This window comes from Anthonomus grandis, chromosome 12 (genome assembly GCF_022605725.1).
Source record: "Anthonomus grandis grandis chromosome 12, icAntGran1.3, whole genome shotgun sequence".
Taxonomy (NCBI): Eukaryota; Metazoa; Arthropoda; class Insecta; order Coleoptera; family Curculionidae; genus Anthonomus; species Anthonomus grandis.
In genome coordinates, this window is record NC_065557.1 from 27,406,454 (window position 1) to 27,427,631 (window position 21,178).

Below are 21,178 nucleotides of genomic sequence, written 5' to 3' on the forward strand. Positions count from 1 at the left end.
AATTTAAAAAAATTTGATTTTACGAAAAATCTACGAGTCCTTGGCTAAGTTCATTTTATCTTTCGAAATTCCAAAATTTATTTTTTTTATAAGGGGTGATCAAAATCGTTACTCAAATAATGATAATTTCTATTCAATGTTGGGCTATTTTTTAAAATATAACCCTATATCTAGCGCGCTTTAATAGGGTATTCTTTTATTATCAATTTGATACTAACAAGTTTGCTTTTAGGTTTAGCCGTTTTCTCAAAATGTATTCTTAAAAAAAGAATGACACATTTTTTCATAGGCATTACGACATTTACGACGGAAAACAATTAATAGATATTTTATGGAATCAGAGTGACAAGCACTTTGTCATTCTGTTCAATTCTATTTCGAACAATTTTTAGTAAAAAAAAACATACAATAGGTGTAATAACCATAATAAAGTGATAAAGACCACTAATATTAATCCCTGATGCTTATCACATTTAAAAATAAGAAATTTTTGTTTACAAGTAAAAAGTTGGCCATGATTCATTTATTCTTTATTGTGTGACGTATGCCCATTATAATGTTTACTTATCATTCATGTTAAGTCAATTTGTCTCAAAAGTAATTACTCCCAGCGAGAATTACTAAATATGATTTACATTATCGGTGAATGTCTTGGGAACCGTTTTTTGGCTTTAACAGTTTTTTGGAAAAAATTCCTAATAACCGACATACTGATGATAGAGTATTAAAGAAATTAAAAGAACGATTCCAGCGTACTGGAAGCGTACAAAAATTTAAAAAAAAAAACAAATATCTTCCCTACCATGCTGTTACATCAAGAACTTGCCGAAAATTATTTTCAAAAAAGAATAACTTATTGTCAATGGCCACAAAATCAAGCAACAGGAAACAAGAATTTAAAATTTGTGCTCTTCACACTTTCCGCAGGAAATCGACATAACATTCATTTTTACGACACAGAAAATCCCCATCGAGTTTTTATCAATAATTTTCAACACAGATGAAGCATCAATGGGGTAGAATAATACATGATTTTATTATTAGGCTATACTATTTTGAAAATCGTGTAACAGGAGAAGTTTTTCTAATCTTCTTAGAGAGGATTTTCAACACTTCCCTTTTGTAAGGCAAATGTGGCTACAGTTGACCGGTGCACCAGCTTACTTCAGTGCCAATGTCAGGAACATATCATACACCAATTTGGTAATAGATGTACTGGAAGGCTAGGTTAGTTATTAAAATTAACTTTCATATACATATTTATTAAACTTTATACTAGATAGGTCCCACTAGATGTCCTTCTTACCCGCAACTAGGGAAGAAGATATGGTGAAGCCCATACAAGAGTCTTTTAGACGTATTACGCCTTCTACGCTTCGTGCAGTAAGAAGATCTTTGGCACGTAGGGCTGATTTATGTTTGGAGCAAAACCATAGACATTTTGAGCAATTTTGTGATTGACTACTTCTTTTATAATAATTGAACTTAATAAAAGTGATATTTATTTTTCTTGTGGCATTTTCCTACGGAGGATTTCTGTATTTGTAAGTCCTTATTTGTCTCACTCTAATTTTCGGATTTTCTACAACCGGTGAATGCCAATTTTTTTATTTTCGAGAATTTTTCTGTTCTAGTTTGTTTTTGTACTCTACGCTTCCAGTATGCTCTTATCATTCTGAAGTAAAAATAAACGTTATAATGCCTATGAAAAAATATGTAATTTTTCCTTTAAGAACAAATTTAAGAACAAAAAAAAAAGAAACGAAAAAAAACAAAAAAACAATAAATTGAAAATAAAAGAATGCTGTATCAAAACGCATTACTAGATCCAGGGTGTTTATTGTTTATTGTTCATTTAAAAAAATTGCGCAAAACTGAATTAATAATATTAAAATAAAAAACTGAATTAATACAATTATTTGAGAAACGAAGATTGATTTTGACCACCCCATATAAAAAAAAATAATTTTGGAATTTCGAAAAATAAAATAAACTTAGTTAAGGACACTACACAGATTTTTTCAAAAAGATAAAAAACGTCAGTGGTAAATATTAAAATTTAAGTGAAACATCAAACATGAAAATTCAAATTATATACCACAATTTTTAGGAACACCCTGTATCAACCAAACTAATTTTAAAAAGTATCCCTTATCACTCAATTAACATTCCCCCTATTAAAGATTTTTTCCGTTTCAAGATTTAGCCGCAATCGAGCACCGCGATATTAAATTGACACCCTGTATAATAGATCTATATAATATAATAAAGTTTATTTCATAAGTTAATTAAGTATATATTAATTATGCACCTATTCAAAATATAATTAAAAATCAAATAAAACGAACAAAATTGACCTCACCCTAAACAGCGATATACAGAAATAATCTTAAAATACGCAAAATTTAAAATTGCGAATTACAAACAAAACTCCTATGGTTTAATTACTGCAAACTATACTTTATGAATCCCATTATAATTAGTCCATTCATATTTATATATCCATATTTTTATCTACTTTTTTATATTTACTTATTTATTTAAGTTACCCAAAGATTTATTAGGTATTTAATGAGTTGCATTGAAGAACTTTGTTTTAGACAAATCTTTAGGTATTCTGGCAAAAAATTATATGCCGTTAGGGCTAAATATTTATAATACCTTTGATTGATTGGAGCTTGTGCCCCGGAAAACAAATCCGCTCTTTGACTCGTATTATAATTATGGGATGCTTCTTCAGTAACATTTTTAATTTTTTATATGCAAAAAAATATAGTACAAAAAAAATAATTATCCAAAATCGAGCATTTCTTGAAATAATAATACAGTATCTATCTTCTGTTTTATTTAACAATATTTTTATTATGATTTTTTGAACAATTTCTATTTTTTTTATACAATTATTAGTTGCTCCTCCCCAATGATCTTAGTGCTTGAAAGGCCTTTCAATGTTCTAAGTCTTAGTGCATTTGCGAATTTCTGAATGTGTAAAACCACTAGATATTGGTTAATTTTTATACCTAAGTCTTTCATACTATCGGCCTTTTTTACGTGAAATTTGGACTAACTATAAATTATTTTAGCTGTCATAGCCTGGCAAATTAGTTCTAAGAATATAAGAGCACCAACCTGGTGCTCTTATATTTCCTTTTGCAATTTAAGTAATTTAATATAATGTTAATGGCTCTTTCGCCCCTGCTTTTAATTTAATTCCAATTCTTCCCTGAAAAAAATATTGCAGATTCATCAGCAAAGCTTACAATATCTGTCTGAATCTCAATATATTATAAGTCTTAATATTAAATGAAATTAATATAAAGATTAAAGAGTATGGACCCAATACGGCACTCTGAAGAACACCGCAAGTAATGATTTGTTTTTGGCTGGTGGAATAGGTCATTTTGACTATCTTCTAAGTAGCTGTCAACTAGTTTCATAACTTGACGGTTATACTGTATCTATCCAGAGATCACAGTAAAATTAAATGATTCACTGTGTAAAGACCCTTTGACTACTCTATTGTAGATTTTATTGCATAAATAGTTAATACCATCTTGGGTATTTTTTTCTATCTTGAAATCCAAACTGCTTGGTATCTTGGATTTTACTTGACCCCACATCCAACTTAATACTTGAAACTCAAGTAATTTATTTTAACTGCTCGTAGGACTCGGCAAAAGGAGTTGATATACCAAAAATGATCGATATAAAAGTCCACAATAAAAGAGATACTAAAAATTTGAAAAAATAAGAATGAGAATGTTATTAAACAAATTTTTTATATTCTCTACGAATACATTTTTACCGTTTTTTGTTTACGTATATCAAGATTTGTGTTTATCTTATTCGTCTTACGTATATTCAGACGAATTTTTGGTTCGATCAGTTAAATAAGTCTTTTAATAGTGCATATTTCATTCGTCTGATTATTTTGTGCGTGTGCAGGTTATATGCGCAAAGGTTCCCTTAAGAAATCATCCGGCCCCATGTGTGTACATTAGTTTCTTATTAGACTTCGTGACACAGGGTATCACGAATAAAGGTCGTGACAAGTGTGGAAGACAATACGACAAGAACAGTATTATCCTTCTCATTATCAACTATTATACTCGATACGATCTGTCACAATTGTTAGAGGATGTTCCTCTAAATGTGAGACAGAATATGTGGTGATGGGGCTCCAACACATTTTAGACGAGATATTCATGAACATCTAAATAATGAGTTTCCGAATAGATAGATAGGTCGCTATGGACCCATTCCTTGGCCTTCTCGTTACTCCGGTTTAACACCTTGCGATTTTTATTCTGTGGGGTTACTTAAAAGACCTGGTTTATTGTGGTGGAGCAGTAAATACTCGCTATGGACCCATTCCTTGGCCTTCTCGTTACTCCGGTTTAACACCTTGCGATTTTTATTCTGTGGGGTTACTTAAAAGACCTGGTTTATTGTGGTGGAGCAGTAAATACCCCGGAAGAACTTGAAGAGTGCAATAAAAATTTTCACACCAGGATTTTATTTTCGATACCTATAAAGAGTTTTTGTTAAGTCAATTTCAATTTCATGATTTTAATAATGATCTCAATGATTTCATTCATGATTACTTCGTGATCCGTTTTTTTATGGTATGCCATAAAAAATTCAAGTTCTTCTTTTAGGTAGTTCGTTTAGTTTCTCGATGATGTGATTTTCGAACGCGAAGTTTTATTTTCTTCTTTCAAAATGTTCGGAACATTATTTGAAGGTCCACGTTTTTTATTAAAGAGTCAATGTCCGACTTTAGAAGATTTATTTTTGTCGAAAAATTAGCGTTTACGAGTTTATATAAGTCTTCTATTGTAAACGACTGATTAATTCCTTAGAGAAATTGAGATCGCCTTTACAATTTCATCACTTGAAATTGGCATACAAGGTTGAATAAAATGAACTTTAATCTATAGCTTGTATTTATGCCAAGGATCGGGGGAGGGACTGATTTTAACTTTTTATTTTCAATATTAAATTGATGTTGTTGCACTTACCCCCGATCCTATAATGTGCCTCAGAATATAGAGGGAATAGTATTACCGTTTCGCCCAAAAACACTTAATATTTGATTTTCTGGGAGGAACTTGACTTGATTTGAACTAGATTTGTTAGACTTTAGGAGTCAATGCAACGTTACCATTATTTTACCGCTTTTCTTCTTAAATTTATAGAAACAAAAAACATTTAGACAAACACAAAATCCAAAAAATTGATAGAACCTAAATGAAATACAACTTACCCATGATCATCGTAAACAAAAAGAGAAGAGTTATGATGCCTAGCTTTCACAATATATGTGAACATGGTCTCTGAAAGTTCAGTGGGTGAATTGCAATTGACCAAGTTCATATAATAGGTATTATTTTCTTTTATTAGCTGACTTAGATGAACGACTCCACTTAATTGACACTCTTCTTTATTGACAATTAGTTCTCTGTACATTTCTTCGATGTCCGAACTCTCACGTTTATGTTTCATGTGAAATTTGTAAGTAGTTATGCTCCAGAGCCAACCATATCTACCACAGTTGTTTTTTAAAAGATATTTAACTTTCGTTAAAATTTTGTCATCGGTGTCATTCGTTATGTCCACAATGCGTTGATCAAATAAGGAATGATAGTAAGTTAGTTCAGAGTAGTGTTTCACCTAAAATATTGGAAAATACAATATGCGTGATAAGTGGTATACTAAATAAAGCTAAAAATATCATAGAATTTAAACTTACATTATTAAAGTGTTCAAGAAGAACATCTATAACAGAAGAAGAATGCCATATATCTACTAAAGTATCTTCAGGTCTCTTTCCAAAATCTAAAATCCTTAATTCTTGGCATGATTTTGCCTCGTCGTCAACACAGTTTTTCAAAGGCAGAGTTAAGACTTGAATTTTTAGGAAGTTACTTATTAGATATGAGAGAATGCTCTCTTCATTCATACGATGTTTAATAGTAAAAGGATGACTACTGTCCAATATACCTTTTATGTATAAGACCACCTAAAAAGTAATATAAATGGAGTATTAAAGTGATGAAGCAGGAATATTCCTTTAGTTGGTAACTAGTTTTTCCAATTAGAATAAACATTATTCATAATTTATTAGGCGTTATAATTACCTTACACAATTCTTCAACACCTTCTTTATGTAATTGCGAATTTTCGACTATATATTCAATGACCCACTCAGCTAAGGAACCATTAGTACGATAAATGGTTTGTAATAACTGTAATGTAACTGAATCAACATGAAAAAAATGTCCTCTATGCTTATTGACTATTGCCAGCTTTAAATTTTCTTTAATAATATTAAAAAATTTATTTAATATAACGCAACTTTCGTCGTCAGTAAACACGTTTAATATAGTCGTTAAACAATTAGTCCACAAAGCAGTCGCATTTGTTAAATTATTTTCGGAAATAGAAAAATGTTTATCATTATATTTGCAGCATAGATTGAACAATGCCAAAAGTAATTCATTAGCTAGGGAAATATTTTTTGTTTGTGAATGCAAGGATTCACAAACAAATAAAGCTAATTCGCAAATATAATCCTTAGATGTTGTGCCCTCTTCCATATGAGATAAAATGAAGGAGAGTCTTTCGATCACATAACGGAGTTTTGCTTCATCAATGATAAGCTCTACAATAATAACCATAGCAATATATATGTAAATAGTTTGCTCACACATATTTTACAAACATACCTCCTTTAATGTTCCCATTCAATAGAGATTTAAATATATCAAGTTCATCTGGACTACAATTGTTAGAAATGTATTTATCAGTAATTTTTAAGAATAACTCCCCGATTATATCACTTCTTAGCCATTTCTGGATGCAATCATCTTCTAAAAAGGGCTGTTCCAGTGCTCTTGCCACTGACCAGATAAGGCACTTAGGATGTTTGACCTAGATATAATAATAAGGCATAAATAAATAAAATAACATCAACAAAGATATATGGTAATGAGATATATTGTTTTTAAAATAGCGACTTAATGCAGGGTTTACTATATACATATATATATATATATATATATATATATATATATATATATATATATGAAAAAAATTATCGTAGTTTTACTTATAAATTATTAATTTACGTGGTACTAATTTTTGTGCATTGACCTAATCACAATATAATCATGTAGAATACTTATTATATTTATATTAATTTTTAATTATATAGGAAGTCAAATAAAATTTTAAATTAAAATTTCCTTCGATTCCTCATGGACCAGGTGGTACAACTAAGAACGGCTTTTGGCAAGTATTAGTCTTATGGTCTGCGCTCCAAGAACCGTCGCTAAAGGGTACCACTCTTATGACACATAACACAATGGCATTTTTACAAAATTTTGTGTAGGTAAGAGATATTATAATAAATAACATAATCCTCAATAAATTTCAATTTTTTTTGTTTGAATCATTTTGTTCTATCTGCTAAAATAAAGGGAAGGGGGAAGGTTAAGATGGCAGCATACTGAATATAAAATGACGCCCCAGTTAAGTTATATTTAAAAAGTTGACATTAAATGATGCAAATTTTGATCTAATAATATTTTAACGTTGAAACTATTACTTCATAAAAAGTACATTCCTTGTAAAATTTTCGAAAAAACGTGCATTTGTAAAGTTATAAGACAGCGCCCGATAGCGTCTACTGTCAAATGCATATTATTATGTTTTATAACGTTTGACATATAATAATTTACGCTCTTTTAAGACTTTCAAGACTTATCTCAGTCCGATTACCCAATCCGGAGTTATTGAGATTTATATGGAAAACAGATTTAACCTGCTCCTACTACTTTATTTTAGATAGAACGAAAGAGTTCGTTCAAGAAATAAATTTACTAATAATTATGCTCCTATTATTTATAATACATACATACATAGGCAAATTTTTGCAAAAATCCCATTTTCTTCATACTCGCAGGTCCTTCCTGAGATACAGCTGAGAGCCATTCTTAGTGGGACACGCGGTATGCGGAATTAACAGTATGATTGTAACTGTACAATATTTGTACTTAGCACCGAGGCTTCTACTAGTACACAGGAACATAGAAACTTCCAGAATTCAAATTGTATTAATCATAATATTCTGAACAACTACCCCCTCAAAAGACAATACAGTACTATCAGGCTATAAATAACATATTGTCACTATCAAATCACTCTACTTGGAAAATCTCAAAAGCTCTACGGCTAAAGAAAATGTTGAAAATAACATGAAACTAACTTTTAAAGACCTAGAAGTTAAAATACAACAAAAATTACCAAGAGACTAGGCTCAATTAGACTCTTGGAGAAGACCCTATTGAGGAGATATCATTATTTACTTCATTCCACCATTCAAATTAGTTTTACATTTATTATCAAAATATGAGTGGAATTAAGAATACACCTATAGAACTAAAGCCTTCATTAAGCTAGTGAATTTAACACTGTGACTGAACCGTATATACTACATACAAGTAAATTTTACAAAAATTGTAATGTGTTATATCAGAGGAATCTGATAATTTAAATATATACTATTGGTAAATCTTTTACATTAAAGCACGCTACATAATTTTTTTCGAAAATATTAAGGAATTTGAGTGTATTTGAGTCCAAATGATTGGAAATGTTGGTAAATTTTAAATTCTAAATGGTTTACATGCCTCGCCAAAATAATTTTTAAATTTCAGGAAGCTTCTTAGGATTCTAATAATAAGCTTTCATAATTTGCAACAATTTAACAATGAAAAGAACAAACCATCAAGCCAAAACCGTATTGTTAGTATTGTTACATATATACGTACATAATTAGTAAAAAATAGTATCAGCCATGCTTAGAACTTTAAATTAAAACTATTAATAACGTTTTTTTCCAGGAAATTTATTACAAATATTCTTTATAATTTTAAGATTTTTGATTATGATTTATTATACAGAAGGTTTCGAAAAAAAAATAAAACCAAACAAAATACTTAAAGATTAAAATAAAAGACTTAAGAAAATGCAACATAAAGTAAACTCAAACTCAATTTTATTGATTTTTTAATAATGATGAATTTAATGGTACACAAAACATTGCTCAAGTATTTATAATATTTTTTTGGTTCAATATATCCAAGCAACCTATTTCTTTGGTTAACCTTTGAAATTTATATTTCATATTACTGTTGCAGAAAACTGGGTTATATCCAAGTAGAAAGAAAGCAAAGACTTCCAATATTTAAAAATGGTAATAAAAATAATGTTAAAAACTTAGATCTGTTAGGGTGGTGTCAGCATGTTCAAAGCATATTGAAAATGATAATAAATAAGAGAATATAAACCTCTGCAAAAAATAGAATTTCAATAAATTAGCATATATTTTAACCTCATCCTTCAACTACCACAAATGTAATAAATTTTTCTCAATGTATACATGAAGATTTTAGGGCAGGTCTATTAGGTCGATGCAATATACAGGGCGATTGACGACGGATGGTACCTAAGCCGTATATGGAAATTGGAACTAGGCATTTTCTGAAAATTTGGTATCCATGGTAACAGACAATGCTCGCTCGGTCTAAAATATTTTCAGCACTGCAGCGTTGCCGCTTTATTAGAAAAAAGGCAACACCTTTGATTTTTCAAATAGAGCACCCTATATATTTTTAGAAATGTTGATTCGCTGCTTCATTTTGAGCCTTTTTTAAGTATAATTCTCTATACCTATCTCTAGCGATTTTCGAGAAAATAATATTGCGTGTATTTTGTTGAAAAGCAAGAGATAATTAATTGTTTATTTCTCAGCTGTTTAAGTAGCTAGCCTAAAAAGCTCAAATTTTTAACATTCCTTTAAGAGACCATCTTGATTAACGTTACATAGCCTGATTTAATCAGCATTATACAGGGTCTCAGAAAATTAAATTATTATCTTTTATTTTTTAAAACTGCGTAAAGTCAATTTTTTAAACGGACATCCTATAGTTTTACATGGTTACAGTCCAGATAGACTATAAGCGATATAAATTCTTAAGAAATCACACCTTATGACGTCTAAGAATGAAGAAAAACACTTACCTAATATTTCTAAATAACATTTTTTTAAACCGGAAATTAGCTTCAGTTTTTCTATTAATACACAAAAATAAATACATTTTATTATGTACACTATTAAAAAAATGCTCTCAATAAAAACTGACTCGATAAACTTAAAAATTTAGAAAAAGTGTAACCCTATCTCATGTATCTTATTAACTCGTATAACATAAACTAGTGATATACCTACCCTTTGGAAAACTGTAATTGGAATCCTAATTCCAACTTATTTAAATATTATAAGCATACTGTCCAAGGTTTTGAAAACTATTGAGAAATGATATTATGTTAGGCATTGATAAAGGACTTGCTAGTATTTTATAGTTTTACTTGACTTTTCCAAGCCTTTATGTTAGATGATGGACTTTTAATGGCTAAAATTAAATACTACGGCTTTGGCCTAAATGCAATCCAGCTTACGAAATCTTTTCTCAAAGATAGATATCAAAAAATTAATTTAAATATTTCCATATCCAGGGGCATCTCAATGAATTCCTCAATGTGATATTTTATCCCCTTTTTTGTTTATTACTTACACCATGAATATTATAACAGCCCCTTCATTTTGTACCACACGAGCATCTAATAATAATTTAAAATTTACTTTTGTTTTAATTACCAAGGTATGCAGGAGGAATCCAGAAAAATAAACATAGATCTCAATAAAATCAGCACCTGATCCTATAAACATAACCTCAATTTAAATTCTGGAAAGACTAAATTATTGTTATTATATTACGTTTATATAATAGAACTTTTTGGAACGAGCTTCACGGTTTCTCATACAACAATTACGAATGAATGACATTACGGATAGAATAATTGATCCCAAATTTAATTTTAATTTCCCTATTGACATACCAATGCTATTAAATTGTCGGGATTCATAATACATAATTGTAAGCTTTTTGATAATATAGACACAATTTTAACATCGAATTAAATACACAGGCCGGCAAACTTCCTTTTAAAAAACTTTTATTTACTACAAAAGGGTTACACACACTGTGTAAATGATTAATTAAAACTTAATTTTAGGTTGAACGATTAGCCGAACAGCAACTAGCTTTGACACATATCTAATGTTAATTATTAATAATACTTTTTCTATTTATATAGGGAATTATGGTGTATCAGCACTAATCAGCAGTATTAGTATGGTTTGTGGATATTTCTATCGTATAAACACTTTGTAGTATCAAAATGAGTATATGCGAGCCGAGTGTGGAAAATTTGTATATTTTAAAGTAAATCATGTATATACACAAAGAGGGACTGACCAAATAACCTGAGCAATACATTAAATATGTATTACACTAGCTATCAAACAAGTCTAGTACTTATTTATAATAGTGAATTCTTATATTTTGAAAAGATTATCTCTCAAAACAATGACAGCTAATATCAACAAACTATTTTACATTCCACAAATAACAACTAACTTAATTGGATTAATGTAGGTACTTTAACAAAAATTTAACAACTTTACTTTTAGGATTTGTACCCTAATAACACATCTTCATAATTTGATAGATATAATTTTCGGATGACCATTCTTATTTCAGGTGATATTGCTTATTTAAAACTCAATTTTTACCTAAACCTAGATGAATCCATATAAGAAAATATGTATTCTAAAATCAAATTATGCCTTACCTGTATTATATCTGTTAAGACGACGTCCTTATCACTTCTTTCCAATGACAACAATAGTAAAAATGTTAAATCCAAAACTCCTTTGCAAAACATTTTTTCTGAATGAAGGCATTCTTTAAGCCATTTATTGTAAATATTTATATACCGCTGTTCTACGCTAGCATCTTCTGTCTTTTGTAAAAGATAAGCAAAAGCCATATCTTTTCCAAACCCACTGATTAAAATATATATTTGATCAAAAAGTTCGCTTGTCTCTGTTCGCTCAGTGTAAGACAAGAAGTTTTCTAATACCTTGAGACCAAAATTGTTTAGTTTTTTCATGTAAAAATTGCCCTTTAGTTGGTGTTCTGCAGGTAAATCAATTGCCTTAAGACTTAGTAAGAACTCAACTTGCCTTTCTGCAATGCTAGAGACGCTATTACTAGAAGGACTATTAATATATCGATAAAATACATCTCCAAGTATATTAAAAAAGTGTTCAATTAATACTTGAATATCTTCAAGATGGCAATTTTTGCTGAAGTACAGCATAAATTTAGTTGTTGCACTGTAAATCTCCTTATATGATGGAGCGTCTTTTGTTAAACACCATTCCAGGAAGGTGCAAAATTGTTTCAGAAGCGATTTGCACAATAATGTGTTTGTTATATTTTTTGTAATTAGGTATTGCAGGCATTCAGTGTAGGTGATGGAAATAACTTTTGTATCCTGATTGCTTGTTGCCACATTCTTTTGTTTTATGCTGGAAAAGAAAATTTGAAAATTTAAACGAGATTTATAAGTTTATTTATAGTATATTTATGAAATAGTGCAGTTTAACCAAAAATATCTAGCTCCGTACCAACTACATAAAACGCTGTAGCATGGCGTATTTAATTAATGGAATATTGAATTTAAAATATTGCAATAGTGTTATATAGAGGTCATAATAACATAATTTGAAGTAAAAGCAAATTATTTTATTCCCATTTATATATTGTATATGACCAAATGCAGTTTTCTTAGACAAAACACGAATGCTAAATTATTTTGTGGTTCGTATCGGGAGAAAATTTCCTGAGCGATTTATTCAGTTTTTGACCGAATTTTCCGCAATTTTAATGAATTATTTTTAAACTAAGCCTGGCTTTAAATTTATTATTTTGGGGATGGTAAAAGAATCCATGTCTTTGAGTTGAGAAATGTACTGTTGCTGGTAAGACTAAGAAGTTATTTGCTTTTGAGCTTTTACGGGGAGATATGTATTAAACAATCTGTTTAAACAACTATTAAACCCACTTTGTATTAAACAATTACGAAATGTTTAGAATTTGCTACATTGTTTTTGCTAATTTGCTGACCAATAATTTTAAGAGAATATATATGACGAATGAAAATTCAAACTACAAGGATTTACAATAATATAATCTCAATAACCCAAATTGGGGCCCTCAAACTCAAAATTAACTACTAAAAACTAGACATTTGCATGATTGTCAAGGTGTTTCAAGAGTACTTCTACATGTCACTCCCCATACAGTAATTATAGTTGCTTATGGAATATTCTATAGTGGAATGAATTCTCGAGTTCATGAACATTGTAGAGTAGATTTTTTAATCCTATGTTTACATATTGCATGTAGCTATGTCATATCATGCATTCAAGAAAGTATATTCCTAAGTATATAATATCTCTTCCCCTGTTTATACGAGCCCTGTCTCAGTGAAGTTGGCCCAACGCCCCAAAACATGATTTTTTAGAATTTATTTAAGGGATAACTAAAATTTTATTTCAAATATAATATTTTTGGTTTCTTGAAATGTTTATGGAAAGATAAGAAAACCGACGCAGCTATTTTTAAAGCGTTTTAATTTCGATATTTTTTTCTTTGCAAAATGATTTTTCTATCGCAAAATACGTGATGGAAATAACTTAGTTGAATGGTCTGTTTATGCGCTTCGATAAAATAAAAGTAGGCTGTATAAAACAAATTGCGTTGCTAAGAAGCCGATTGTGACGTTTAAATCAACTTTCAATGCATTAGTGTTGTTGTTAACAATTAAAAATGGCTCGTGGTAAGGCGTGGTCTCTAAGACGAAATAAGAAAAGTGATCATTCACTTGCATTTAAAAGGTCAAAATGCTTCCCAAATCGCTGACAGTATTAACAAATCGAGGTATACAGTTCGAAATATTATTAAATTGTACAAAACAACGGGATCTGTTGCTCAAAAACCCAGAATTGGAAGTCGACCGCGTTATTCCAACACCAACTTAAGAGCCTTAAAACGGATTATCAAGGGAAATCGGCGTGCTAATTACAACGAATTAAAATTATTGTGGAATCGGGCAACAACAAAAAAGTTTTCAAGAGCAACCTGTCACAGAGCCGCCCAAAAACTGGGATTTAAAACTTACAAGGTAGGCTTAAATTATTTTTTTTATTATTCGTTTTAAAGTTTCAGTATTTTTATGCAAAAAAGAAACCCCTACTGACAAAAATTCAGAAGAAAAACAGGCTAGCGTGGGCTAAAGAACACAAATTATGGTCTTCGAACCAATGGAACTCGATTATTTGGAGTGATGAAGCCAGATTTGAAGTATCCGTTGGTGATAGTAGAAGTCGTGTCATAAGAACTAAAGAAGAAGTGTTTCAGAATGACTGTCTTAAAAAAAAAGTTAAGTTTCCGGCTTCTGTTATGATCTGGGGATCGATGTCAGCAAGTGGAGTGGGAAACTTACACTTTGTGGAAGGTATTATGAATGCTGATAAGTACATTAATGTGCTTGAAAATAACCTAATACCCCAAATTGAACAAATGCGTTTAAACAATATCGAATGTATCTTCCAACAAGATGGTGCCGCTTGCCATACGGCTAAAAAAGTAAAAGATTAGAAGTTAGAAAACATAATTCCAGTTTTAAAGTGGACGTCGAGTAGTCCAGATCTATCGCCGATTAAAACCTTGTGGCATATCATGAAGGAGAAGCTCAGATCGAATCCCGCAAGAACCGTTCCAGAATTGCGAACCCGTCTCCAAGAAATTTGAAACAGTTTTACACCAGATGACTGTCAAACATTAGTTGACACTATGTTAAGACGTATCAAAGCAGTAATCAGTCGAAAAGGCGATGTAACGCAGTGGTAATTTGCTGCTATTTGGTTTTGTTGATTTTTATTAATCGACAGATTTTTAAAATTTTTGTAAGATATTTTTCCTCAGTTATAAAACATGTAGTATTTTAAGCTAATATTAAATAAAAAGATCATATGTTATCAGAAATACCTTTTAGTTTTTAATACGTTTTCGCTAATATGTCAAATTTCATAAAAAACCTAGTTTTGATAGTTGGGCCAACTTCACTGAGACAGGGCTCGTAATTATAATTCAATACATTTACACCTTTGGATAGAACACACAATCGTTAAGATGCAATTTAATAAAACATATATAACAGGTAAAATAATACTTTTTGAGAAAGAAAATTACTTTTAGATGTCCACCAGTATTCTCGAAACTATCATGACATGAAGAGTTTAGAGAAGGAGCGTCAAGCAGCATGTTTCATTCGAAACGCATTCGCTTAGTGTCAATCATACAAAGCAGTCTCATATATTTTAAAGACCGCGGCGTGGTAGCGTCGTAAACCATCTCGTTATTACAGGCCTTAGCACGTTTTAAGATGCCGGTAGAGGAAGAAGATACTACAAAGGTCTTTTTCTTTTCATCTACAAAGGATTTGTATGCACTTTTGTGACTAGGGTGCATCCGAATTAAATATTTTTGAATGGGTAAGCTTCGTCGCCTATCAAAGCACTTGGTAAAAGCACATTAGAAACTGGCTGATCGGAAGGCACATCAAATTCATTTAATTCTAATAAATTATAAAGAGTAGAGAATTGAACAACTCCTCCATCATTTATGATACTCTTAATCCTATTTCAATTGTAATAAACTTTTTTTACCATCTGCAATACCTTGCATCCCTGCTGAACCATATCTCATCAAACCGATCAACCTCAACAAAACAAGCCCAGGGTACTGATATTCACTGAACATCCTACTAGTATTTACTATCAGGGAAGTAAATAGAAATTGAATATATATTATTCTGTTGACATCACTTTATTTTTCGCTGAAACTCAAATATGTTGTTTGCACGAATAATAAGACATATATTTTTATGGATGAATTTATATAGCTTTTTGAAACTTTCATTCTTGAACTCCGCCAGTGCTGGTGCGGCAGTATTGCATAAAAAATACTTCTTCATTTATTTAAAAAAAGATTAAGAAGACTGGAGGGAAATATCTCCTATGCTTGCCACGTGCAGCGTGATGCAATCTACGAGATCTACGAGAGCCAGCACGTTTCCCTGGTTCTGGTACAATCAATTTTCAATAATTAATAACACTGCATCGGTCAACATTTAACCCGGCAAGTTTGCCATTTAGCATAAGACAACGTAAGGGTCGACTAGTTTTTAATTCATATAAGTACGAGATATAACCAAAATTTTGCAGCCGTATCAACTCATATAAAGGTCACAACTCTAAATATTTAAACATCCGAACAGAGGTGAGGGTTGTAATTTAAAATATTAAAGAATGTAAAGGACGTTCCTATACCTAACAAAATAAATTAATGAATTTTAATGATAAATTTAATCACTAAATATTTACTTATGCCCAGAGGTGAGTTTGTTACGTCTAAAATTGTACAAGTTTATACAAATTTAAGTTCAATCAAAAACAAAACGTTAAGTATGTTAATGAGCGTTACCGAATTTGGAGGAAAAAGGCCCAAAGCGTTCTTCAAAGTATTCACTAAAAAGGACAAAAATACGGAAAATAGAAATCAGTATTTTAATATTTTTACAGGCCAATAACTTAATTTCACTTCCGACTACTCAAGAAGCCCCTGTGAATAATAGAAGTCATAATCAAGTTACTTGAAATATATTTTGTTGACATCATAGTGGCTTGCTTAGAAATACCTCTCAATTATAAAAAAGAAACAGCTTAATTATAGAATTATTACATTTACATTCTTCTACCTCTTGGTCATTAGCGAAGTATGATCATACGCGATTTACTGTTACTGCTATACCAAAAACTTAACCATTTTATGCACAATTCATAAAGCAAAATCTCTTAAAGTGAGTAAGCTGCAAAATGAAGAGATATACATATATGTAGTCAACAATACCAAATAAAAAAATTGAAAGGTAATAAATGTAAAACAAGATATGTTTATAGACTTAAAACTATAGAGTTCAACCAGTTATAAATATATCTTCCTTAAAATAGAATCAAGTAGAAATCATAAAACTTACCTCGCAAACCAATAAGGGTTAGCAAAAATACATGTTACTAAGAAAATGCGACACAATGGGTTTGATCTTAACTCAACCCCTGGCTGGTGTTGTAAAATCCCCTTCCGAGCAAATTTATGGTTTCGAGACAAGATTACAACTATGCCGAAATTTTAAATTTATTATTGTACAGTATTGACCAATTTTTTTTCAAACTAAAACCCGTATGGAATGCTGAAATCAATTTGTAAGACAAACAAATAGACAAAATCCCATGAAGAATACTCATGAGACACAGGAAAACAAATCTTATTAACCAGACAATGATCTCCATCAATCCTGAGGTGCATCTCAGTCCAACACATAACCACGCTCTTAAAGGAAACCACGTATCAGCTATCTATAATAGCCTAAAAGAAAAAAGAAGATTAAAGAGTGATTCCCCTATGGACCCATTGGCTCGTTTTTTTTTTTTCTCCAAAACAGTTCATTGTATAGATAATGAACAAGAGTACCTTTTTTTTAGCCTAGGGTTCAAGGTATCCAAATTTATTTTTTTAGACTTTAACATACAGGGTGTTAAAAATATACGCATTAAAGTGCACAACCTAGTCCGCCCCTGGTAAAGTAAACAAGGTAAATGTATTTTAAGGATGTCATTTTAAGAGGTCCCTAATAGTGTTCATCACCTACATTTTAAATTCTACCGGGTAGTTAGGTAAAAGTAATTTATGAAAAACCAATTTCCGGCAGCATCCTTTAGGAGGCTGTATCTTCGTAAAGAAGGCCTGTAGGAATTTTTTTTATAGAAACGTTCGGTATTATTTTTCGATGTTCTACCTGAATCCGAGAGATTTCCCACATGAACCGGGACACCCTGTATAAGCCCTATAATTTGCATTCTCCACTATACTAAAAATAACATATTTTTTTTGTTGTCAAGGACCAGAGATCAATAACCATCCACGATCTCTAATTAGCTCCTGGATTATTTATAGCTGATATATGGTACCACGACTCCCCACCCTTAATGAAATATCCTGTACTAAGTAACTAATAATTTTCTTTTTTTTAAATTAAACGTTGTTAAAAACGGATCTTATAAAATACATAACTAGGTGGTGATTTTTATGTCACACAGCAAATAAACAATAGTTAATGTAACATTTGAACTTACCCCATCGCCATACTTTCAAAAAAGCTACTATAAAACTGTTTTTGCTTCTTTTCGTCTAGAAACGGGATTGTGGAAAGCAACGGAAGAAAATTTGGATATATTATTGTCGCGTTACCTTGGCCAGCCTGTTTAAGTATATTCAATATTTTTGGAGAAAATTGTTGATCCATGTTTATAAATTTCCACCAATCCTATAAAATATAAAAACTCTCTTCATATAAAAACTTATTTGTGTAGCCCGAAATTAAACGGTAAAAAAATATTTTTTTAAAAATCTTTTGTCAGTTAAAAATATACTGTGAAACATTAAAAATATTTTTAAAGTTATAGCGAAGGAATAAAGTGCTCCGTAATATCTATAAAAGTATATCAACATAACAGCAGCAGCTGCGCCGACTAGTGTTTTTCGACTGATAAAGAGTGGAAAAGTAAGAGCTTCTACAGTGTACAAGAAACATTTTGCAGGAGTCCATCGGTCAGTGTGTTTCGCTTGACAAGTGCTCCGAAATAGAAAACAAACGCTTTAGTAAAGGTCGACATGCGAATAAAGATGAAAGTAACGAATAATTTTAAGGGAATCAACTAGTGAGTTGATTTAGCTCAACAGTGGTTGAGCTAATATTGATTTTGCTAGCCGAAAAGAAGATAATTGCGTAGCGGTAAATATTGTTGGAAAACTACGCAAGCCAACTACAAAGACGCATGAATCTTATGAAGCTCTCTCAAAGCCTTTGAAAATTATAATTTTGAAGAATTTGAAGGACTGCTCTATGTAGTCCTTCAAAGTTATTTTTTAATTTTGAAAAAATATTTGTATATATTTGAGGTATAATACCTCATGGGACGAGTTCTCAATCCGTGTTTCAAGATTGAAACACTGATTTTTTATTTCAGATAACTACAGAAAGTTATTCGTTGTGGTTGAGGACTCCATTAAAAAATTTATAAACAAATTTATATAAAATTACGTAAAAAATGCATACTCTGTGACATTAGTAAAAATATGAATAAATTACAAAATGCATTTCGCATTTTATTTTATCGTTTAACAAATTAATAAATAAACATTCAAATTTCGGGCATCACACTGGGCAACTATCTTAACAAGATTAAAAAGAAACTTACCGCTCTTGAGGTAATAAGCAAAATACACTCCCAAATATGAGGTAAAATACTTGCTTCAATTTCTTCCAGACTATTTAAGGTAATACTTATTGTCTGGTTTTCTTTTCCTTTCAACAAATGGATTGCTTTCTGTAATATCACTGATAAAGCTTGAAACCATGACAATCTTACTAATGATATTTTACTGGTTGCTAATTTCCAAAATTTTTTATTTGTAACTATCTGAGTATGTATTGATACTGATTCACTTATCTTATCTTCTGAGACTTCTTTAAGATAATTTGTGTAGCCCTGAAGGCAAGATATAACAATTCTTTCATATCTGGCTTCAGCTTCCTCAGTTGTAAGCTGTTTGGAGCCAACAGTTTCTGCTGTCTGGTTAATTAGATTATCATATATGTAATTAAGAATTTCTTGGTGGCAAAAAATTATGGCTTCCTTAAATTTTGTTGGAGAAAAAGTATTCTAAAGCGATAATAGTACACATTACATTTACAACAAAAATCAAAAAAGATCATATTAACTTACGTTAAAAGCCTGCGCAGCAGCGGTTGCGGCGGGTGGGTAATTATCATATTGTGAAATGTACCACGGAGCCATTAATTGTTTTAAAAACGGAGCTATATCTCTTTTAACTTTAAGTACTATTAAGTTATGTGCATTTTGAGCAGCTTCTCTGATTCTGTTGTCTGGATGTATTACTAATAAACTGTAAAATCTTGGCCATACAGGTAAGAGGGTTTTAACAACAGAAACTTCAGCTTTTTCAACTAAATCAGAAAATTCTTGTATGCCCTAAAAAGTAACAAATATAATACTTCCAACAAAAATAAAAATTATAGGTGCATAATACCTTTAATTTGGTAGTACAATCCTTTTTAGATACTTTCTTCAATACAAGCTGAAAATTTTCATCTACTGAAGGATCAAACTCTTCTACACAACTAAAGGCTAAAGGTGGTAGCCCTGATGACAAACCAGTAGATTTGTTCGTTCCAGAAAATCCTGAGGCAAAATGAGGAAGGTTTGTATGTAACATAGCTGCACTCCTTCCACTATTAGAAGGCTGAAAAATTGCTCTGTTTATGAAATGTCATGTTATATTAGGAGGAATACATTTAAATTGAAAATAAAGGGTTTCTAAAATAAACAAATAGTTTTACTTGTATCCTAAATCGATGCAAATGAAAACTCAACCAACATAGTGTAGAGAATGGTTGATCTCTTTTAAAATGTAATTTAAGGTAAATAAGTATTTTATTTGAGCAAGCAAACAATTATTTGAGTCATTTATACCCTAAAAACGTCGGTACTCCAGATAAAGGTAAATCTGTAGTTAAAAAAATGCAGTAAAAGGAATACTTCATTTAATTAAGTTGACTTTCCTGTATATTCTGATTGGATATCGATAAGAAAACGTTTAATTTATTCACACAAAATGTCACCAAAATCAATAATTAATTGGATTCTAAATAGGCTTGAAAATTTTGAAATAAATTTAACCCACAGTTTTTTTAACATTATATAGGGTGATCCGGTTTCGAAAGCGGGAACTTAAATGGCAGATAGAAAAAATTAGAATAATATCAGTTTGTAATGTAAATTATATTCGAAAAATACTTCGCTACTTCGTTACTTTGACACACTGTAATGTATGCTGTATCTTTTCAGGGTTTCAAAGTTTTAATTAAAATATTCAAATTTGATTGTATTTTCAAAAGTACTTTAGATATTTAAATAAAATTTGGCAGGTTTGGTTAGATAATAAAGAGACATATTTTTTCGCAAAAAATATTATTTTACATCCATTGTGTGGCGTGC

General features: G+C 30.6%; 1 protein-coding gene across 1 annotated transcript in view; it reads right to left on the reverse strand.

Moving 5' to 3' along the window:
• Window positions 1–21,178, reverse strand: part of LOC126742887 (E3 ubiquitin-protein ligase listerin) — a 51,515-nt gene that overhangs the window by 21,420 nt on the left and 8,917 nt on the right. The window contains exons 2-10 of the mRNA XM_050449737.1: window positions 20,211–20,423; window positions 19,886–20,152; window positions 19,358–19,822; window positions 18,233–18,423; window positions 11,761–12,502; window positions 6,729–6,933; window positions 6,141–6,664; window positions 5,753–6,022; window positions 5,267–5,673 (exon numbers count right to left, since the gene is read on the reverse strand). Coding sequence (XP_050305694.1) covers window positions 5,267–5,673; window positions 5,753–6,022; window positions 6,141–6,664; window positions 6,729–6,933; window positions 11,761–12,502; window positions 18,233–18,423; window positions 19,358–19,822; window positions 19,886–20,152; window positions 20,211–20,423 — 3,284 coding nt within the window. The remainder of the gene's footprint in view (window positions 1–5,266; window positions 5,674–5,752; window positions 6,023–6,140; window positions 6,665–6,728; window positions 6,934–11,760; window positions 12,503–18,232; window positions 18,424–19,357; window positions 19,823–19,885; window positions 20,153–20,210; window positions 20,424–21,178) is intronic.